Genomic DNA, 23,657 nt, shown 5'->3' with positions numbered 1-23,657 from the left:
AGATAAACCAGTCGGTCTACATGTTATTTGTGTCCATGATGAAACATGGTAGTGATAGCATCATGATGTGGGATAAATTTCTTTCCAAAAAATTTAAAAAACAATCCACTGGACTTGTTTCCAAGTTTGAAGACGATTTGATTCCCATCCAGGTAGCTTTTTCAATTCAGAATGTCAGAATTAGCTTGAGTTTGAAGCTTTGTATAGTAGCCCAAAAACTTGTTTTGGCTTAGAAAACATGCAAATTTACCCAGAAGAACGGGTCAGCCCCCTAGGAATGGGGAGTGTTTTGGGGTTTTCTGTTAGCCTGCAATACCCGACATTCATTAAACAGTAAAATCAGGAGTCCAGATTTTACTGTTTTATAAATGAGGGGGTAAATGTTGTCTGTAGACTGTTATTACGGTATAAATAGTGTGAGCATGTTGCCCGCAGAAACAGCTGTTAACTAGCTGGTTGGCAGCTGTCAGTATAGACAAGGAGCAGAGCGCACCACTTTTAAAACAGATAGGTAAGTTCTTTATCACAGTCTCATGCTACATACTCGGTGATAGTGGGTGACAGTATGCACCTAGAAGTTAAGTTTGCAATCTGCCATTAAAGGAAAAAACACAGGTTGCAGCTGACCTGTGTTATGGTAAGTGTGTTAATCAGTTCATTTGATTTGGATTGGGCTGCTTATTGTGATAAATATTTGATAATAAAAAGGGATAATAAAAATGGGCTTTGATGGGTTATATTTCTTCATAAGGGACCAGGAAGTTTATCAGAGGTAACAGGAATATGATTGGAGCTATATGTGAAGTAATAAAGTGAAAGCCATTTTTAAGCTTTAATATAAGGCTGTGATGACCTTCCACATAAAGGCATGACTACACAAAAACTGCTTATATCAAACAAAACAGGGAATCAATGAGAATGTTTAAAAATCAACATTCTTTAACGTCAGCTGTTTTTGAGCATTTTTAGTAATTAGAATAAGAAAAAAATTCAGTTTTCTAATGGTAAATGGTAAATGGTAAATGGCATGTACTTATATAGCGCCTTTTATTCAAGTCAGGGAGACTTGACCAAAGCGCTTTTCACACAAATAACAGTGGTTGAGGGGTGGAAACGTCCTGAAAATACATTAACGGGCAGCAAATTCTGAACATAAAGCAAACATAAGAATGAAAATAAAACAGACAAAAAGGAGGCAAAGGAAAAAGCCTGCAAAAAAAAAATTCCAATCCACATTTAAACAGTGCCCCCACATAGAGACACAAAACAGATACAATAAAAGTTAGGAAAAGCTGCAAGCTAGATCCCCATAACACAAGTTTTCCAGTTCCCAAAAAATATTATCAATTCATACAAGACCAGAACTTTAATAAAGAAAACTCACTTTTTCTTTCTTGCTTTTAAATATCCCCTGGATGGGCATCCAGTTTTTGCAATTTATCTGAACCAAGGCGGCCCCAGTTGTGTAGATGATCATCTCTCATATGTGGTCTGGAGCACCTCCATTATTCTTACCCAGTATTGGAGTTTTCTTTTCTTGCAGCCGGTTTTTCCCTTTCCATGCGTTTTGTGTTTGCATGAGCTTGACAGTTCTTCCTTTATCGTCTCCTTCCATTCCTGCTGAAGTGTTCCCTAAATCAGGATGAAATACATTGAGGTTTTGTCACAAAATGTATATAAAGACAAAAGGTGTGAATACTTTTCCAAAGCAATGGAAGTGCAAAAATATAATAGCTTGCAAAACAACCCTTTTCCACTGATATTTCTGTTCTATTTTAGAAGTCAGGTAAATATTCTTTTCACTGTGTTAGAGACGAAAACTTTACGTTGGGCCAGGGACTTGAGAAAGGAACAAGGATTCCTATTCAATAAATCCTAAAACATTTTTTTATTTTATTTTAAGTATTAAGTAACATAATTCACAAAGTAAATCAAATTATATATACTTAAATCTTTATTTTTGTTAATTATGGTGTTTTTCCCCTTATAGCTGATGCAAACACGACATATAACAGTAGACAAGTACATCAGACCACTAAAAAAAACATTTTAATACAAAAAAAAAGGGTTTAGAGAAAGGTATGTTTTAAGGTTCCCTAAATGTTTTAGTTTTAGGTGTTATTTTCAAATTGAATCCAATTACAGTAATATAAAATTTCATAGAATATCCATCCATCCATTTTTCGTTACCTTTATTACGGTCATGAGCGGTGCTGTTGCCAGTAACCATCTGTCTACGGGCGAGAGGCGGGGAACAATGTGGACAGGTCGCCAGTCCATCGCAGTTTGTTGAAAATGTATTTATAAATAAGAAATTGATGCATATTCAGTGCAGTTAAACCAGTACATCTTTAAAAGGATATTTCCATAACCATTTATTTTATTGTTCAGGAAGACAAATCAGTGGCATACTTTCAGTGGGAATCCAAAGGCAAATATTTCATCACTGTGTGATAAAAGTCAGTCTAATCTAATCTTAATAACAGGAGATCAATAAATGAAATTTAATATTAATGCACCTTATCTTTTTTCCATGACCCAAGGCCTAGACTTCAATCTGACAGCTAACTACAACGGGTTCAACACGACCGTGTACAACAGGCAGGGCTGCGGAAGCAGCACCTGTGAAGGAGTGGCAATCCTCAAGGCATTGGATGTAAGTTAGTTAAATGTGTTCAGAGGAAATTGATTTGTTTTTGCCATGAATGCGTTCCTCAAGGTTTCGGTTATTTCCACCGATTTAGGTAAAGCTGTAGATCATCAGACTGGAACTATTTATCTTACTAACATAGGAGAACAGCAGTGATGACTGAATCTGAGGCGCCATCTTCTCATCAACAAGTTCCCTTTTTTTGTTCTACCTTTTATTATACCAAGATTACCTTTTGGCTGGCACAGCTTTATATCTGCTGCTGCCAGAGGAGATGGTTGTCATGGTGCCCAGTCAAAGATCAGCTCCCTGGCCTTATTGCAGGCACATGGTTCATGTTCAAATTGTAGGAGTTCAATAAAAAAGCCCTGCTTCCTCAACAAAAAAGTACATAACATGACGATTATAAAAAATCTGGACGGTAAATATTTTGGTGAAGATTAGCAAGAAGCAAGCAAATCAGGGTTTCCTGATTTTTTTTCAAATTTTTTTAGAAATAAATGTCACACAAAAATAGTATTTTACACGTAATTAGAACCTAATTTTAGATTAGGTGTTTAATTAGATAACTGATTGGAACCCAGCAGGAAACAATGTGGTCAAAGCTCCACTTCTGATGAAACATTACAGCTCCATGCTGGACGCCTTCTTTGGTGTGTTTCAATGATTGTGTAACATAACCACATAAAATGACCCGATCTTTTTTTGACAAATATTGTGGGGTCCAAGTTAAAATGCAGATATTTCAAAAATTGTGGTTATGTTAAAGGGGAGATTATAGGAAATAAGAATTTAAAGATTGTTTTGTGAAATGTTCTCTTTCTATTTGTGGGGGCCCCTGGATAAGGAACCAGCATTCTCTGATTTTATCTGTAAAAAAGAAAAATGTACATACTGGTAAATAATATTTCTACACCTAGCAAAATAGTGCATTGATCTATGAGATCAACGCACTGTATCTGATTTTAAATTCAATATTTCTGTGAAAGTTTGTGCAAATGTTTCTGTTTCTAAACTAAATACAAGTAAAAACAAAACGATGCACCCTAAAATGTTTTGATCGGCAAATATTGACAGGATGGATGTAAAGCAAGATAATTACAGGTGTGGACTTATAAACCAGTTTTTGAAGAATATTTAACTGTTTGTGATGCAATTATGTTTTGCAGCGCATGGGTGAAGTCGGATGTGTTATGCTAGGACCTTCATGTACTTATGCCACCTTCCAATTAGTGGAGTAAGTATGACCTTAATGTTTCTCTAACCAGCATCATCTATTCACCCTGTCTAATTGTTCACCCTCTCTATCTATCCTAGTGATGAGATCGGCTTAACTCTGAGTATTCCCATCATCTCAGCTGGGAGTTTCGGCCTCTCATGCGACTACAAACCCAAACTGACTCGTCTTTTGCCTCCAGCTCGAAAAATCATTGATTTATTCCTGAACTTTATGAACGAGGACCTGGGGTTTAAGTCCAAATGGAAGAAATTTTATGTGTACAAAGAAGGGAGCTCTGCACCTGAAGACTGCTTCTGGTGAGCCAGAGAGAGAGAACGTGAGAATTAAATAGCATCTTTGTTTTTATTTTGTGATCCATCGCCTTTAGCTTTCTGCTTTTCCAAAAAAGGTACATAAACGCACTGGAAGCACCGTCTTCAAGGTTTGCCTCAAATACAGATAGGGTGATGCTGCGGAACATGGATGAGCTAACGAAAGCACTGAAGGACTCAAAACGACACAGCAACAGTGAGTTTTTAAAACTGATTATCGGTTTAAACTACTGTAGTTTAACTTTTAAATATCTAAACTTTTACTACTTAATATAACCCATTTTCTTTTGTATCCCTTTCCCAATAAGGTGATTGGCAGAAGTTCAAGTTTCTGAATTTATGCCATCATTTGTGTGAATGAAAAAGGTCAAATACATGAATAGGCACTATGCAACAAACATACTCTTTAACATTTTTTAAAAAGTGACCATAAAGAATTTGAACATATTTCACCCATTATTTTTTTAAGTCTGCTCATCCATCTTTTCACCAATCAATTTTTTTTGGTCTCATTTGACTTTATGGTTCTCCCCATTTGTGACTCTGAGTTGTTAGTTTTCTGTTATCAATTGTTCTGTTTTATTCTTTGGTTTGTTTTCCATTATATTCAGTCTTTAGTTACTCTCTGTTGCGCCCTTGTGCTTGTTTTTTCCCTCCGTGGATTCCTTCTTATCAGTTTCACTCACACCTGCTCCTTATTCAGCTCATTAGTCCATTCTTTGTTCTGTTCTCCTTAAATACTCCACCTCTGCAGTCACCTTGCTGGTTCCTTGTTGTTATTTCCTCTTCTTTGGCTCCCCAAGTAATTTTTCCCCTGAAGGTTTTTGGTTCCTTATATTTTGCCTTTTGGATGTCTGCCTCAGTTACCAATTAAATCTATCAGAACTCATCTCTGCTTCACTCGTCTCTGCATTTGGGTCCTCAAGCAACCTCACCCATTGTTGACATGCTTCTTCCACATTTGCTGATGATAGGGAAGTTTATTTGAGACTTGTTGATTATCTTTCAGTTCTACCTCTCTTCAATAAAGGCTAGATTTGCAACATGCATTAGAGTCCAGCTAACCAGGCATGAGCCAGATTTATCCATGGAGTTCAATTTGAATTCTACAACGTATAAATCTGAAAGTCTCTTCTAGATATTTTTAGCAGAAGCAACTGACTTTTAGTACAACTTTTCCTGGGTAAATCAAGTGACACATTCCCAAATATTGAACTTTCAGCCAATCACAGCAGCAGTAGCCGCCCTGCTGTATCTCATTCTTGATTTGTTTCACAACTGTTGGAGTTAACTGATAAATCAAACTCTTTCAAAATCTGGTTGGGAGGAATGAGCAGACATCTTCCCATCCACAAAGACCAAACTCACGTCCCTTTAATCCATCCATCTATTTTCTGTCATGCTTATCCCAGGCTAGTCCATCACAGGGCAACACGGAGACAAACAGAGACAAACAACCATTCATGCACGCCATCACTTTAATCATTTAAAAAAATGAAATAGGCAGTATTCCAGCCCTCTTTGTTTTTTGCTTCGCCCTGCCCCTTCTGGTTGATGTATCTACGTCACAGACATCTCTGCATTTCATTGGTCTGAGACATTTCAGTATCGAGGATAATCCGTCTGTTGGCTTTTGCCAAGATATATTTTTAGGAGTTTGTAAATAATCACACAAATCTCATGACAATACATCTCGCTTGCTAGGTAATAGTCTACTGCTAGTTTGTGGATCACTGCAGCTCCTCCAGAGTAACACTTGATAGTAACATCTTTCCTTTTTCTAAAATCAAGCTAGCTTTGTCCTCCCTTCATATTTCAATGTGAATTTATGGAAACGAATTTAACTCAGGGTTTCAATACACATTGGTGTTTGATGTTTTGCAAATTTTTTGACTGTAGAACAAGTGCCTTGACTGGTCAGTGTGACCAGAAATTGGCCTAAAAACTAATATAGCTATCATGCTCGTGGAGATTGTGTTTAGAACTTTCTCTGGTTCTGTGCCTCATCCTTTCTTTTAAAATGTTTATTTCTTTCAGTTTTTATTCTATGTGGAGGCCCAAAGGACATTGAAACAATGAAAAAAAACGTAAAAGGCGAGGTTCACCCAGACACCTTGTTCCTTCTTCTTGATGTTTACAAGTAAGTTCAGACTAATTTTAATGTTTTTCCTTCACACACTCTAATTAGTCCATAAAAACAATATGCCATGCAAGATATTTCATCTAGGGAATCATCTTTCCTGTAATCTAGCCCTGCATATTATGTCAATGAAACATCCCCTCCCTGGATGCGTGATGTCCTTGTAGTTACTCTGCCACAAAGGAACTACGCCTATAGATCAAACTCATCATACAACGACACGGTGAGCTGCCCCAAATATCTAAATATGACCAGGGATTAAAACTCGTTTTAAAATAGTGTTGAATAATCTTTTTTTTTATTCATTAAATGTCATGAGCAGATAAATGACTACGTGGCTGGATATCATGATGGAGCTCTGCTCTTGGGCAAAGTTCTGAGAGAAAGGATGCTTGATAATCGACTTAGTAAGGCCTCTGTAGATGTGCCACTGAGTTATAACCCTTTTGGAAATGTCACTTTTGAAGGTGAGTATGATCTGTATTATAGGGGATCCGGTTACAACTTAAAATTATATTGACAAACAGCAAGCAACTTCAAGACAGGATTAAAAGTAAATATTTACTCTAAGCTACACACTATTGATCGAACATATAATAGCTACAAGGCAGCAAATACTGAAAGCATCCATGATCAAAACTGATTTAAAATGTAACATTTATCAGGAACTTATCAGTTGTTAGAGGCTGAATGGCAAATTGCTTTATGGCCTACTTCTGAATTTCAGGGCCAATCTTTGATCTACAAGGGCATAGTGAAGGGGATAGAGATTCAAACATTAGACAACCTTGCAATCATCCAACTTCAACTACATACAGTAGAACTAGGGTAAAGTCTTCCTTAAGGTTCGATTCATGCCTTTTCAGCTATCATAGACCCATCCTGGTCATCTTCTGAGACCCTCTTTTATGCTGGTGATACGAGCTTTGATCGAACAGAAACACATTCGCCAGAAAACATCAGTCTGTGCAGATTATGAGCTTGGTAGGACGAGTCTTTTAAGGATGTTTGCAGGTCTTCTGATGCATCTAGAATTCTCTGTCTCCTGTCATGAAGTTCACCTGGTGATCTCTTGTGTTGCATTTATGACCGTTCGAAAGGCCAGTTTATCTACTGATGTGCTCCCAGCATACAACTACAACATACAGTAGATAATAAACTCTAGATAGTAACATGATAGAAGGGCATCAGCAGGTTGTACTGAAAAACTTGTAGAATGTGTGAACCCAACTTGGGATTCCAAATCATTGCCTGTTTATTCCCAGACCATGACGAGTTATTTTAGATGAAAACTCCCTGGAATTGGTAGGAGGTCCCAGTCACTCAGTGAGGTATGAAGAAGGACATCCTAGGTCGATCAATTGTTTCAGTAAATGGACTAATAGAGATCTATAGTAATTTTTGAAGTGGACGAAAAACCCATTTAAATCTGCTTACTATCAGCTTTTAATGGCAGTGGGAACGGGTAACAAACCCCCCATCAACCTGTGTCTAACGACTTGGCAGGCAACCTGGGTTAAAATTGTCTTTAGCTCCAATCTGCATGCAGTGGGAACATTAGGGTGAAAAATTAACGTGATGAAATTAAGCACAACACACATACTTCACAACACTGCGTCAGATATAACAAGCAAAAAACAACTCTGGTTGATTTGATAAACATGGATCACTGGAAGGACAGAGAGCTTGTTGAGCTTCTTATGATTAATGGAGAAGATGAGATTCAGTGCCAAGTTTCAGGCACCGTTCCAGACACCAGTTATTAAAAGAAACATTAAACATTACAGGTATTTTATTAAAGCTGCGAGGTTACGACTGCATGCCAAGGCAGGTAATCAACAAGATTGCAACACGTTGCTCTCCATTGTTTTTTCTTTTCCTGATTTCTGCCACACTGATGACATCTTTAACACTAACCCAGCATGATGGCATCACCAGACATACAGAGGCCATGCGGCATGCTAGCTGGGATGTCAAACCCAGCTTTTTTGTCAGAGGGAAGAAGCCAAATGCCAATTAGTGGGTCAACCTGCCTTTGAAAAACCCATGTTAACCCATTGATTTCAAAGGGAAAGCAGCTTTATACTGCTGCTTCCAGATCATTTTGAGTTTATGATGACAAACTTGATGCCATTAAATGCAATAACTTAGGTGAGGGATGTATTGAATACATTTTGAAAATCTCTACCAACTCATCCCCACATGACACCTTGACTCTACAGTGTATCCCGCGAGGCTCTGCAGCGTCTCTAAGGTTCACAAGAAAAAGTGTAACCGACCTTTTAACATGAAAAAAATCATAAACTTCACCAGTTTGGCTTTATGACCTACGTTTTTTATTTATTAATGCATTAATAGACCATAAACGTAGCCTTAATCTGTAATAAAGTTTATCACTCAGTTGTGATAATGAAACTCCTTTACAAATCTGTCTATTTAAACTCTGCAGTCTTTCTGCAATGTTGATGTCAATGATAATTATATAATTAACCCATCCAAACCAAGTAAGTAACCACTCTCTAAGCTAACAAATGGAGGCAAAAACTGCTATCTAGTTTTTAAAATAATTGGCAGAGCCATGGATATAAATGATCCATGAAATTAAACTTTAATCTGAATTTTAATCAGCATCTGAACCAGATTTTGGTGCAAACTTATTTAGATTTTGGTTTATGTTAAGTTTTTCATGTGTCTTTGCTGGTATATAGTATTTTTATTGCAGTACATGTATGTATTGTCGGATGCAGGTATGGGAGGAACGTATGTTCTTGATGAGTACGGGGACAGAGATGTGAACTTCACTTTCATTTACACAACAAAAGACACTTTAAAGGTGAGGTTTCTGTTCATTTCACCGTCAGCACAGCCAAAACAAGGGTTTTCATTTCATATTCTCTTCTTCTACAGTATGAAGTTCTGCTAGTGTTTGATACAACGCAGAATAAAACCATTGACACGCACCCAAACCCTGCACTGGGCTGGACTGGGAAACTCCCGAGCGATGAACCTCATAATTCAAATGGTAATAAACATTAAATTCCTAAAGCGGAATTTTATTTTTTTGTCATGATTTTCATAAATAGTACAGCTTGTTGGATCCGTAGGAACATTATGAGCAATTAATGTCTAAAGTGCAAATTACAGTTTCCATGGGAGACCAAAGCTGTTATTCAGAGGAGAGTCTGTTTTAAAGTCTTTCAAGTCAGTTCCTTTCAACAATTTAGACAAATTATTGTGTCTTTTTTTTGCAGGATAAGGTCTGTGTTACCCAGATTAGACTGGGGGAAAACTGATTATGAAAGCATCATCTTGTTTTAGATCAGGCTTGTCCAAAGTGGATCCTCGAGGGTCGCTGTCTTGCAGGTTTTAGAGGTTTCCTTCTCCAGCACAGCTGCATTTCATTGATTGCTGATTAACAGTTTTTTTTATTGAACTGCAATCATCAGAATCAGGTGTGCTAAAGCAGATTAACTGTTTTTTTGTTGAACTGCAATCATCAGGTGTGCTAAAGCAGGGAAACATCTAAAACCTTCAGGATAGTGGCCCCACTTTTTGCATATTATATTGTTAAAGTCCAAGCATATTTTGAACTAAACCAAATAACAACAATGTACCATTTAGAACAGTATTTGAGTTTTGGAATCACTGAGATCAGAGCTAAATCTGAACATTTCTTGGCTCGCTTGATTTGAACTGCAGACAAAATATATTCTCACAGTCTAACAGACAGAGAGCACATCTGAAAGCTGGAGGAGACAACCATCTACAAAAAAAGATTTGGGTTACTGACAGAAAAAAGCAGACTATGTCAAAAGAAAATACATTAAAAGACACTTCAACAATGCATAGTGTTAAAGTCTGAACTCTCAACTTTATTGTCATTACACTGTTACAAGTACAAAGCAAAGGAAATTATCTCTCTGAATTTAATTAATGTCCTTGGGGAGCGTCGGGCTGCCCATTTTGTGGCACCAGTGGAGCAGTGTGGGGTTAAGGGTCTTGCTCAGGGACCCAGAGTTGCAGTTTGTGGGGGCGGGGCTTGAGCTCAGATCCAAGCACAAAGCCCTAACCACTACGCCACCACTCCCCCTATACAACATACAATGAAATAATGGTGATTAATTTCCATTATTCCTTTTATATTTCCCCACTGAAATGTCCTTCTCCACTTGAATCCATCTAGAAGTGCTATACAGGGTATAAATATTTATTTACATGTGTACAGAGACTCTGTATGTATGGACTATAAATGTTATGTCAGCTGCTGTAAAGCTCTACTGTAATCAATGTGTTGTGTTTGCAGACTTGGATACCCAGGATGTGATTGTGATTGTTTTGGCTGTTAGTGTCGTGGTGGTGACAGCCATCGCCCTCATCTTCTACAGGTAAACACGACAAACTTTTAACAGTGACAGTTATACCCTTCATGCTTCTCTTTCTGCCAGCATATAAGTATTTAAAATGCAGGAAATTATATGGAATTTAAACTAGAAAGAAGTGCAGTGTAGTTTCGCTGAGAGCATGTAAAAGAGTCTCCTTCCTTATTTACTTTAAACGGGTTGGAGCAATCACAAACTAAAGACAGGTAAGTTAAATTCTTTTAATTAGGAACTTATATGCTTTCCTGATTTTTAATGCCGCTCTGAGTAACTACTAATAAGCCTGAAAGAGGAGAAGCAGAAACTCCACAGCTACAATTTAAGATGATTTTTATAAAGACTTTTTATGATTGCATTCCACTTGACTTATTTAAGTAATCTGCTCTATTTGTGTTCAATGACTGTAAACGCTGCCAGACAGAACAGGAAGGAGCGTCTAATGCAGAGGAAGTGGTCCCACATCGATGCACACCTGATTGGACCTCTTGATGAGAAAGAGGTCTCTCTGAAGGTCAGAGCTGTCATTGATTAACATGCTGTACAATATTGTTTTTTTAATAAGATTAAAAGAGACAATATAACAGCAGAAAATCAAAGTTGGATCATGGAATAAAACCCAGTGTCAATTTGCTCTTTATTCCTAAAAAATAAATAATCGAAAATTCAAAATGCAATTTTGTAGTGTTTTTGAGCCCAATGAGAACAGTTGAAAATAAGCCACATTTTTACTCCTGTCTGAATGTAGCACAATCGGTGTCTGCAGCTTGCAGCTCATGTATCACTGCCACATACAGGAATCAGTGCAAATATGATTTACCTGTTCACTGTGGTTTTAATAGTGCTGTAATAATGTCTTTCTTTTGTTAATCTGTTCATCTTATGCTGTTTATTTAAAGGATTTTAAGAAAATATTCATGATTAACAACTTAATGAGGCAAAACTAAAAACTTACGTTAAGTTTTAACATTCAGATTAACAATATATATATTTTTTAATGGAGCTATTACAGATAGATGGAGTGCTGAAGATATTCTGGGTTAAAAAGTTATGAACACCCTTTGAACTTCATATCTAAAGCCTGCTTGAATGAGGCTTTAGAGTGAGCTACAGTATGTGGAAGGAAAATGACATGTTTGTGTTTGTGGGACAGATCGATGACGATAAGAGGAAGGATAGCACATACTTCAGACAGCGAGGCTGCTACGACAAGAAGGTACCTTTGTTCCTGCTCCCAAAAATCAATAACAGAGCACAGACATTCAGAGTGATAACCAAGTTCAGCTGGTTTACTATGTATGTTAATTACCCCCCACCCCACGCCACACACACAGCCTGTGATCCTGAAAGAGCTGAAACATGCAGATGGGGATTTCACAAAGGAACAGAAAATTGAGCTCAACACTGTGAGACGCTTTGTATTTTATTTCCAATAAACTCCAGCTGTAGTATTTACATGGATGGTTTATATTTATGTATATTCTGCTCTTCCACACCTTTTTCTTGCAGCTGCTGCGGATTGATTACTACAATCTAACCAAATTTTACGGCACTGTGAAGTTTGAGTACGGGCTCTTTGGGGTGTTTGAGCTTTGCCAGAGGGGGTCCCTTAGGGTAAGATCAGACCTCAATGTGTCTCTGTTTGAGCTTTTTAATCCAGCTGCTGTCTGTCCCATGGTTTGCTTGTTTTCTAATGCAGGACTGGTTATCCAAACCTAAAATACACAATCAACATCATTTTTTCAGAGTAAATAATGTAAAAGTAAAAATGTAAAAGAGATATAAAATACCTTACAATAAATATGTCTATGCTGACATTTCAGAGTTATGATCTTTTATTTTCAATTCAAAAATAGGGATTATGTTCTGCAGGTAAAGATTAATTTATGTTATTATTTTTTAATTTATTTTAACCCTTTATAGGGCACTCAGTAAATACTTTGAAAATCTAAATTTTAAGCCAATAGTGTTATTGGAACATTAAAAAAAATATGTTTATTGCAAAAATGAATGTCAATATAATAACAAGAAACGTCAACCTGCCCAAATATATTAAAAAAACAAAACAAAAGTGCTTCTATAAGAAATTAATGAAAAACAGAGTGAAAGAAACATTTTTATTGGCACAACATAATCTTAGAGGCATTATTGCTGATACTGGCACTCCCATTTTTTAGATTATAAACCTAAATATAATTGTTAACCAGGCTTATTAACTTTTAACCTTACTTTTTAACTTTTCAGTTAGCTTTTTACCTTTTTTTTCTTGACTTAACTTTTTTTTCCAACTTAATTTACAATAGGAAATGTATAATTCAAGGGCTGATGTATTTGTTCAAATGCCCAAATGAGATGCACAGCCATGTAGCAGTATCTTTGCTGAATGGCTGGATATAGATCTTGGGCTTCTAGGCCTCACTGAGGAATGGGGGAGACTCAATTTTTAAGGGAATGTAAATGATCAAACACAGTAACTAAAGGATTAATATTTTACTAAGATGGCCACCTAATTTAGCCTATTTTCTGCATATTTGACCACATCCACCTAGCAATCGAATTAAATTCTAATTTTATGATGGGATTGTTCACTATCTACTCTTAATGTCAAAAAAGCAATGCAGCAACCATTATTTCTATCAAATAGTCGCTCCGATTTCCTTTTATGAATCTTGACACAGAAGCTGTTGATGACAAATCTCAGTAGTCCTTTTTTTCACACTGCCCCTAATGACTCTACTGTCTTCTTGATGATTTATGACACACTGTTTACAGAGCACTAATAGCGCACGCGTAAATGTACATAATCTTATGTTTGCACACAGGAACAGACACATAAAGAGTGTCTGTTAAGTGTTCCACTTTTCCATACCACTAATAAAGCAGAGCGATCAAATCCATAAGATATTAATGTAATTTGCTTTTTCCTCTCTCTCTCTCTCCTTTTTTCTTTATTTAGTATATTCTCAGTGACAGGATATCCTACCCAGATGAAACCTTCTTGGATATGGAGTTTAAGATATCAGTCATGTACGACATAGCAAAGGTAACTTTGTTATAATTGCAACTTTAAAAAAGGCTATTGTATCATTAATTTGAATCTTTTATTTTTTCACGTTAAAGTAACACCTTGGAGGGTATAAAATACTTTGCACTTTTTTCACATTGTGTTACATTTTAACCTTTAAGTTTCACCTTTATCTTATCTGCATTTAATGGGAGACATAAAGGCAAAGTAGCGCAAGCGCCAAATTTTTCCATTTCTGTAACTTCTGCTCCTGCTAAAGAAAAGCCTCCCCTTAGCATGCTGCAGCCAACACTGTGCTCGGTTGTGGCGATATTACATTCAGCTTTATTGTTTGCTGCATTCTTTTGTCTTTGTGATGCTATTTATTTTTTTACTTTGTCAAACAAACATTTTAAGACTTAACAGAACGTCTGGATTTTGTTTTGAATACACTCTGTATACAGAATGATAATAAAAGTTGTCTAACTCTCAGTCTAAGGATTTATGATGAAATTAAATCAAACACAGGTCGACCCTACTAACCAGCTGGGTGACTTCTTAATGGTTTATTTGCTCTTTATTCATGAGTATAAAAGTAAAATGGTCTAAAAATGATGAGCTATACACATTTTTTTGCATTTCACTGCAGCTAAAACATATAATTCAAATATTAGATGTTAAGGTTTGGGGAAATAAGGTGTCAAAAAGTGAAAAATATTTATTAATGCTTGTAGCGAAGCTCTGTAACAATATATGGCAACTCTTTTTAACATCCATCCTTTAAATGCTTTGCTCTAAACTGTCTCCAAAGGGCATGTCGTACCTCCACTCCAGTAATATTGCAGTCCACGGTCGCCTCAAGTCCACCAACTGTGTGGTCGATAACCGCATGGTGGTCAAGATCACAGACTTTGGCTGCCACTCCATTCTAATGCCAGGCAGAGGTGATTATTCCCAGGGATGATCACGCATCCTACAGTAAAGCTGGGATGATGAGGAGACACTGAGCGTCTGTTTATCTCTCCTGTCCAGATCTGTGGACAGCTCCGGAACATCTCCGTAAACAGGGTGTGTCACAGAAAGGTGATGTTTACAGCTACGGCATCATCGCACATGAGATCGTCCTGAGGCAGACCCCGTTCTATACCAGGTGCTGCTCCAACACTGCAGGTACACCATCGCTAAAAGGCTCCTGACAAGTGAAAGAGAAACATCAACTGTCTCTTTATTTGAGAAAATACTTAATTCAACTTTTTTTTCTTCAAACCTTTTATCATCATTTATTATCCTGTTCAGAGAAAATGCACAGAGTACAGTATCCAAGAGGTAACTTCTTCTTCAGACCTGACCTCTGCTTTGAGGGTGCATCTGACAGAGAAATCGAGGTAAATAAGCTATAACACTGACATACTGGTATTTCATATATCTATTTATATATATATATGTATATATATATATATATATATCACGAAATGATCCATCGCTTGGCAAGATCATAAGTACCTCATTCATTAGAATATTTTTGTAGAGGTCAAAACTAATACGAGCTTCACTATGAAGTTTTTTTTGGGTATTCAATTTTCTGGAATGAAAGAATTAGTTTAATTCAGTTTAGATTTTCTTTCTATACATTATATTTAGGATTTGGCCTTGTCTGGGTCAATCCAGTACTTGAATAAGCTTTGATCTAGCCCATTTTTATCATGTCTCTGACTGCTTCACATTTTCCTGTTCAAAGGTAGACCTGCACCTCAGCTTCAACTATTTTTAGCCTTTAATAGGTTTTTAGCTCCATTCATTTTTCTACTATCAACCAACTTCCTTACTCCTACTAAAGGAAACCATCCCCACAGCATCATACTGCCACCGCTACTGTTTTTGCATTTTGGACAAACAAAGAGACATTTTAGGTTAATCTGACCAGAGAACCTTGTTGTACGTGTTTGGGGATAATCTTTAGTGACAAGCTTCAAATAGGCTTATTTTTAAGGTTTATTTTTATAGCAAAAGTCAGTAGAGAGACAACTCAAAGTGCTTTATATGACTTAAAATTTAAAGTAGAAGTAAAATAAAAGCATAATAACATGATAAAAGCAGGTAGAGAAGTAAATAAAACATTTTTGTCATCTGGTGTGAGCAGAACCAATTGCAGCTGAATATGGCAAAGCCCAAGGAACTGGTGGTGGATCTAAAAAGAAATAAGTTCCCAGTGACCCCTGTTTCTATCTGTGGGGTCAACGTAGACACTGGGAAGGATTATAAATATTTAGGGGTGCACTTGGACAATAAACTGGACTAAAAACACAATGTATCTGCAGGCAGGGCCAGAGCCGTCTCTATTCTCTGAGGTGAATGAGGTTCTTCAACATCTGCTGGACAATGCTGCAGATGTTTTATGGGTCTGTGGTGGCCAGTGCCATCCTTTAAGCTTTTGCATGCTGGGGCAGCAGACTGATGCCAACAGACTTAACAAACTCATCTGCAAGGCCAGTCACATTGTTGGAGAGGAGCTTAAATCTCTGACAGTGTCAGAGAAGAGAATGTTGGCCAGGATAAAATCCATGCTTCATGATGTGCTGGTCGCCCACAGAAGCATCTTCAGTCAGAGACTCATTCCATAATGCTGCATCACATGATGTTATTTTATGCATGCGGTCATAAAACTGTATAATTAATCTCTCTGACAGTCATTTCATTCATTACTTATATTTTATTTATTTCATTACATTACTATATGTACTGTAATAGCATGGTCAGGTGCAATAATTGTAATTTTGTACAGAGCAGCATTTGAAATTGTAAATACTGTTGGTTGTATATACTGTGATACTTATCTTATTCTTATCCTTTTTTTTCATAACTTATTTGTACTTATATAATTCTCTCTTAAGTAAATGGCTGCACTGCAAGAAAACTTTTTTCCCGCAATCACAAATAAAGTAATTCTGATTCTGAAAACAGTTTGATCACAACCTTAAACTAATAATCCCTCAGTTAGCAGCTTAACCTCAACAATCAACTGCAGCTCTGGACATTTTTAAGTTTGACTCAAAAGAACTCAGGCTTTTAGCACTTTTATAGCCTTCTGGAACTTTGTTCCAGATAAGTGGGGCATAGGAACCAAATGCTGCTTCTCCATGTTTGGTTCTAGTTCTGGGTGGACCAAGTAGACTGGAACTAGAAGACCTGAGTGGTCTGGGAGGTTGATACACTGACAACAAAACTATTTATAGAACTATTTATATCTAATTATGTATTGAGATGCTGATCCATTCAGTGAGTTATAGACTAACAGAAGGATTTCCAAGTCTAATCTCTGAGCTACAGGGAGCCAGTGGAAGGACTTCAGAGCTGGCTGATGTGCTCTACTTTCTTAGTGCTAGTGAGAACATAGGCAGCAGTATTTTGGATCACCTGCAGCTGTCTGGACTTTTTAGGCAAACCTATGAAGACACTGTTGCAGTAATCAATACTACTAAATATAAATGCTTGGATTACTATTTCTAGATCCTGATTGAACATTAATCCATTAATCCTGGAAATGTTCCAGGTGATAAAAGGCAGACTTAGTAACTGCCCTTATATGATTCTGAAGGTTCAGGTCTGAGTCCATCATGACACCAAGATTTTAGCCAAATCAGTGGGTTCCAGCCTTTCTCCGTTTCTCAGCATCTAACCAACACTCTGATGGGTTCATAGACAGCTGCTGATATTGTGGTGTAGATATTCCTATGGGTTTCCTCTTATAGTGAATGAAGTTCCATGCTCTCCTTCAGAGGGGATCCTTTTCATAATAAGACTTTATTGAATAATTAGGAGATATTTGAAAAAGTCTATTTTCACTGTAATTTATTTAATAGTATCAAAGTAAACTAAACACCTTTAAACTTCCTTCAGCTTCATAATTATTTGCTATCGCTTGTTGGGCTATTATATAAAAATCCTAACGAAATAAATAGAGATGCGTGGGTGTAATGTGACAAAGGTTCAAAGGTATTTATAATCTTGCCAGGTATTGTAAATGTTATAAAAACAGACTATCTCTATCAGTTACAGCTAAATAATTGACCCATCTCCTATTTTTTGACTCCTATGTGCAAACAGCTTTACACACTGATAAAGAACTGCTGGGATGAAGACCCTGAGCGAAGGCCAGATTTCAAGAAGATAGAGTTAACGCTTGGAAAGATTTTCAGGTACATCAACACGTCTTATAATGCACCTTTTATATAACTTCTAAATACATAAATACATAAATAACTTCTGAACTTCACGTTCAGAAATTATTTATGTATTTTTTTTTATGGTCATTATGAAATTATCATTTTGTTTTTCGCTCCACAGTAATTTGCACAATCAAGCTACTGAAACATACATGGACAATCTGATCCGTCGTCTGCAGATGTACTCCAGGACTTTGGAGTGTTTGGTTGAGGAGAGAACGGCTCTGTACAAAGCTGAGAGGGACAGAGCGGATCGCCTCAACTTCATGCTGCTGCCTGGGTTTGTTCATTTATCAATAAAACCATCAGTTGAATAAATAAAAGCAGGTTTCAAACGGTTTCAAAGCTTCAAAAACTTACTTTTTGTTACATTTGCTATTATTTACTTTGACTCATATTACTTGGAGATGAAAGAAAGTATCTATGCTACTACAAGAGGTGGTAAGATTAATCAAAAATTGTACTCAAGTAAGAGTAGCATTACTTTTTGTATTTTTACTCCATTAATAGTATAACGCAGCTATCTAAGAAATTACTAAAATAAGACAAAAAAAGTATTTGGTGAAAAAGGCTCCTCAAGTACCAGTTAAAAATCTATACTAACTAATGATTGCTTTTAAAGATATGAAATTTTAAAAATATTGTAAAGTTATGCAGCATATAAATTTATATGTAAATTCCATTAAATGAGATAAATAGAAAATAAAAATATAAAGTAAAGTAATAATACAAAGATAAGATTTTAGATGATAGAAACATATATTATTTATGCATATAGTTTAGAATAGTAAACAATGCTTTATTTTCTCTTGACCTCTAAATAAGACAGCAACGTCAGCAGAGAGAAAATAATATTAAAACATAAACTGTGGTTCTCTCTGATGCATCTTTGTTTAAAACTTGCTTGTTTTTCACTGAGCAAAGTGACATATGGTGTTTGGAACAGCCAGAAATGTTCATATTATTTAGAATAGTTTTAACTCTAGTAAAAGTAAAAAGTAAAATGCCGCTTTTTAAAAAAACTCAAATAACTCTAGCTATTTGCTAACCACTACTGGTTAACACTCAGAATTCACAAATATTTCTGTACAGTGAAACTTTCCGTTAATAAAATCGCAGCAGCTGTTGCTTGATCATATGATTTAATGACTGATCTTAGATCAGATCAATTGACTAATTTAGCAGTATTATCCTAAACTGTAGATTTTTGGTCACTTTGGTCACTTCCTCCCTATTATAAAAACCTATAAAAGCACCAGTCAAGCTTGAATGTGAATGTCATAATGTATGTTTTCCTTTCCCTGTGTTCCCCTAGTCCTGTGGTGCGCTCTCTGAAGGAAACGGGCAGAGTGGAGCCCGAGCTGTTTGAGGAAGTGACCATCTATTTCAGTGACATAGTGGGCTTCACCACCCTCTGCCACTACAGCACCCCCATGGAGGTGGTAGACATGCTGAATGAGATCTACAAGAACTTTGATAGCATTCTGGATCACCACGATGTATACAAGGTATCTCAGGGTAACTAGAAGAGCTTAATGAAGGTACCAGCTTAGGTGGAAGCTTATATGTTCCTGCTCCTGCTTGCTGTACCTCTGTTAGTCACAGGCTTTCTAAGATGATAAGGTCTAAATCAAATTAGCAGCACAGCCTGATTTATTAATAGTTGTCATGTTGGTTGAGTGAAATTTTCCGTTTTTCTTAGGTTGAGACCATAGGGGACGCCTACATGGTTGCATCAGGGTTGCCGAACCGAAATGGAAACAGGCATGCAGTAGACATCGCTCACATGGCCCTAGACATCCTGTCATTTGTGGGGACTTTTGAGCTCCAGCATCTGCCAGGGATTCCTCTGTGGATCCGCATCGGAGTACATTCAGGTACTAAATATTCTTGACTTCCTCCAACCCACTGAGCTAAACTAACTGCCTACAACAACTACAACTGTTGTTCCTTTAGAACAGGAGTCTCTTAGTTCTGGTTCCTTCTTCCTCATTGCAACTTATACCTCACAGCTAAATGTGTTCCCTGCATTAAACTATCCCGCTGAAGAGCAGTGGGATGGCTCTGTGCTGCACCCAGGGTGCATTCTGGGGCTAAAGGTCCTATTCGGGACTCTGAGTGGAAGAACAGTCAGTGAGTGACACTGAGAACACTGGAGTTTGGTAAAAAGAGCAAAAAATGGCACACGAGTAAAACAAGCACACAATTCTGACAGAAGCAATTATACAAACTAATGTTAAAACAGTGGTCTGGTTCTGACTTCTTACACTGTAATGTAAACTAATCATGGGTGTGTTCCGAATTGTTATCACCAAAAAGATACTTTAGTACCTCATAGCATTCTGACATATCAAAGGCTTCAGGATCATAAAATATTTGTTGAAGCCTCAGGACTCCTATTATGTGGCTTAATCTAATAGTCCAGTGATAGGCTTTGATGAAAGCAGTTAAAGGTGTGTGAAGGATCTAATTTGGGATGTTCTATTCACAGCTGGCTTATCAACGTATCTCCATTGTAATTGATTCTATAAAAAGCTAAAGATAATACCATTTGACAGACATAAAAATGATTGTAGCAACAAAAATATGATTCCAAAACATGTATAAACCTAATGGCTGGCACACACCAGATGATCAACTAAAGGAGGCGTTCTTGTGAAAAACATTTGCTGCTTTGTTCTCTGTTATAAAACACTTTCTCTGTTTTTCTGCTTCATATGTTATTGTGCTGTCAATACTTAAAGTTTTTTATTTTGCCATTACTCAAAGTTCCTCATTCACTTAGGCCCAAAAAAAGAGGCTCTAAACTTTTTCAAATCATTATAAGAATGTCCGGTTTGTATTGTTGTTATTAGATTAATATAATAATTCGGTTTCCTCTCTGGGAAGTTGCTGACATCTGCTGGCTGAATATAACATGTTTTATAATCACAACCGGAATGAGTATAAGAAGAAACTAGCAGAGAAAATGTCTCATTATATAATCCAGCAGAAAAACACAGATATAGCTGCAACTAATCCAACAGAATGTGCTCCTGAGATTAGTTGATTGTTTAAATATAATACATGACTATTACCAGTTAATAGAAGTTGCTGAATGAGCTTTAAAGTCATGATATCTTCCTGCAAAATTAAACTTTTGAAAATGAAAAATGACTGAGATTCTTTGTAGAAAAAATGTGGTAGACCTTATAGGCACTTCTTCCAGATCTGGATTTTTTTTTACATTCCAATCTGGATAATGAAGAAAAACACTAAATAAAAAGAAAGGAAGCGGTGTTGATGGAGGGATAAGTCCACGATTCAACGGTCCTGAGTTTGAATCCCAGCCTGTTGACCTTTGCTGCATGTTTTCCCCCTCTTTCTTTATTTCTTCAAATAACACTCATTAATGCAAAAAAAATAAACAAATAAGAAAGCCTTGGAATTATAAAGTGTCCATAAGTAACGTTTAAAAACACTTAAAGGTATAATGGAGGATTTTTGCAAATTTTTGAAAAGACACGCCGTCTCCACTTAAAAAAAAAAAAAAAGAAGCCTGCTCCTGAGAGGGAACACCCATTAAACACGTCTGTTTAACAGTACAAGCTTACTTTGCAAAAGAAGGTTTGCAATTTTTCCGCTATGTCAGACTCACCATCGGTAAGTGAAAATGGGGATGAGCACGTAGGACGGCCTTACGTAAACATATCACCAGGATGATATACTGTACAATTAGGAGGACCATTTATTATGATGATCCATCTATAAAAATCACATCCTCCACTATACCTTTTAAAAGATGAAATAATGATTGGAAATGAGTGACTGAACAATGAGAAACAGTTGAAATTCAAATGCAGGTGCAGTTGGCTGATGATTTTTGCAGTTAGTAGAGCTGGAACCAAGGTGAATCTAAAAGTAAACAGCTTCTGACCCACCTGCTGGGGCCTCTCTTCCTTTCCTAGGCTGCTTTCTGTCATTAGGCCCTAGAGTGTTTCTGTGTTTAATTCTTCACTTCTTCCCTAAGCTTCCCTGATCTTAAAACAGATTATCAGAAAATCCTACCTCTGTTTATATATCAAATCTTGGATTAGTATCATCTTAACAACTCTGAACCTTTTACCTGCCACCACGCCTCAATGATAAGTTCAACATAAATAAATAGCTTGTTTATTTGGGTCCAGGTCCTTGTGCGGCCGGAGTGGTTGGAAATAAGATGCCTCGCTACTGTCTGTTTGGGGACACGGTAAACACTGCTTCTCGCATGGAGTCTACAGGCCTGCGTAAGACCAAACACACAAGAAAATATCCTGCAGTGGAATTCCAGATGAAGCTTCCAGTTTCAGAGAGAAACAGGACTCTAAACCTGATGACAGGTTTTCTTTTTCTCTTCCAGCTTTGAGGATTCATGTGAGCCAGCCTACAATCAACATCCTGCAGAGGACAGACTGCAAGTTTGAGTATGAAAAAAGAGGCGAGACATACCTGAAGGTGAGGGGATGTTCTTCTTTTATGGCAGGTCCACAATGGGAACCAAGGATTGGATGAAAACTGGTGGCTTGTTTTGGGTTTACTAATTCACAGGGAAAAGGCAAAGAGATGACCTACTGGTTAACTGGTGTGACAGGAGGAAAACACAACCTTCCCGTCCCACCAACAGCGTGAGTCAAGTCTCATTTTAAAGCATAAAAATCATTCATAAAAGTGACAAGAATGTGATCCACAATGATCTCAATGTTTCTGTCAGGGAGAATTTCCAGCGGCTTCAACAGGAACTGGCAGACATGATCGTATCCAGTCTGGAGAAACACCGAGCTGGAAAAGAGGGCTTTGAAAAGAGGAAGACGTTGTCCACCAGAGTCCGTTGGAGAGACACTAATGGCAGCCTGCCGAAGGACAGCCCACCGGAGTACTTCCACCTGGCTGTCACCGACAATCCCGGCACGTTCCTGTAACAGCAGCACTTGAAAGACTTTAAGGACACTGTTAGGGAGTAGCTCCACTCTAACACTGTTAGGGTTCATGGTGAGATAATTTCTTCATCATTTGGGTGCTCTTTCTCACCAGGTCACTTTCCCCCACGGTTTGATTTGGTTAGAAGAGCATCAGCTTCACCTTTTTCTTGTAAGATCCTCCAAGCTGGGGGAAATATTTCACTCCAAAGACGCATTTGTAGAATACGGTTAACTATTTTTTCTGGATTGTGCCAATGCTTAGCATGCAATTCATGTTGTAATTATGCTTGAGCTTCATGTAATCAGAGAAACTAAAGTCACTTTTCTGCAAAGAAATGTGGAAAAAGTGAAGACAGAGAATGTATTTTTATGTTTACTTTTAATATGTAATTCCTTTATGTTGCTTAGAGGAAACTCATTCATTGCAAAGTGTGACACATTATTTACCATGTAAATAACCTTTATTTGCAGCGAATGAGAGGAACTACATTGTCATGTTAATTTAAAAGCTAAACTTACAGTGGGCACAGTTCCAGTCGGATGTTTACCTAGTCTTCATTTTCATGAATGTATTTTTTTTTTGTAACCCCCCACAAAGCTTTTGGCATAACCCTGAATTATGCTGAATATTCGACCACTCCTTTCAGCAGAATATGCAGATTACAGTTAAACTGGTTGTTTTTTGGCTCTGATAACCAGTGGTGTAGCTGTTTATGCCCCAAGAATGTTAAGGTGGTCCTACTGTACATCTTTCGTTATTGCCTGTAGGGCTGGGT

The 23,657-nt window shown here is 37.1% G+C and overlaps 1 protein-coding gene across 1 annotated transcript in view; it reads left to right on the top strand.

Annotated features, from left to right (window-relative positions):
- The window catches only part of gucy2c (guanylate cyclase 2C), a 27,592-nt gene extending 4,411 nt beyond the window's left edge, over nt 1-23,181 (top strand). The window contains exons 2-27 of the mRNA XM_015387924.1: nt 2,544-2,656; nt 3,820-3,887; nt 3,968-4,186; nt 4,279-4,397; nt 6,239-6,341; nt 6,453-6,564; nt 6,664-6,808; nt 9,089-9,174; nt 9,249-9,363; nt 10,645-10,726; nt 11,138-11,231; nt 11,871-11,933; nt 12,052-12,123; nt 12,227-12,331; nt 13,674-13,760; nt 14,533-14,665; nt 14,754-14,891; nt 15,018-15,106; nt 17,826-17,917; nt 18,066-18,224; nt 19,260-19,452; nt 19,647-19,821; nt 22,111-22,209; nt 22,323-22,417; nt 22,511-22,587; nt 22,674-23,181. Coding sequence (XP_015243410.1) covers nt 2,544-2,656; nt 3,820-3,887; nt 3,968-4,186; nt 4,279-4,397; nt 6,239-6,341; nt 6,453-6,564; nt 6,664-6,808; nt 9,089-9,174; nt 9,249-9,363; nt 10,645-10,726; nt 11,138-11,231; nt 11,871-11,933; nt 12,052-12,123; nt 12,227-12,331; nt 13,674-13,760; nt 14,533-14,665; nt 14,754-14,891; nt 15,018-15,106; nt 17,826-17,917; nt 18,066-18,224; nt 19,260-19,452; nt 19,647-19,821; nt 22,111-22,209; nt 22,323-22,417; nt 22,511-22,587; nt 22,674-22,881 — 3,041 coding nt within the window. The 3' untranslated portion in view covers nt 22,882-23,181. The remainder of the gene's footprint in view (nt 1-2,543; nt 2,657-3,819; nt 3,888-3,967; nt 4,187-4,278; nt 4,398-6,238; nt 6,342-6,452; nt 6,565-6,663; nt 6,809-9,088; nt 9,175-9,248; nt 9,364-10,644; nt 10,727-11,137; nt 11,232-11,870; nt 11,934-12,051; nt 12,124-12,226; nt 12,332-13,673; nt 13,761-14,532; nt 14,666-14,753; nt 14,892-15,017; nt 15,107-17,825; nt 17,918-18,065; nt 18,225-19,259; nt 19,453-19,646; nt 19,822-22,110; nt 22,210-22,322; nt 22,418-22,510; nt 22,588-22,673) is intronic.
- Nucleotides 23,182-23,657: the final 476 nt, after the last annotated feature.

Source organism: Cyprinodon variegatus, unplaced genomic scaffold (assembly GCF_000732505.1).
Source record: "Cyprinodon variegatus isolate N-32 unplaced genomic scaffold, C_variegatus-1.0 Scaffold407, whole genome shotgun sequence".
In the NCBI taxonomy this organism is placed as follows: Eukaryota; Metazoa; Chordata; class Actinopteri; order Cyprinodontiformes; family Cyprinodontidae; genus Cyprinodon; species Cyprinodon variegatus.
The sequence above is the reverse complement of the archived record's forward strand: the minus strand, read 5'-3'. Positions and strand labels throughout refer to the sequence as shown.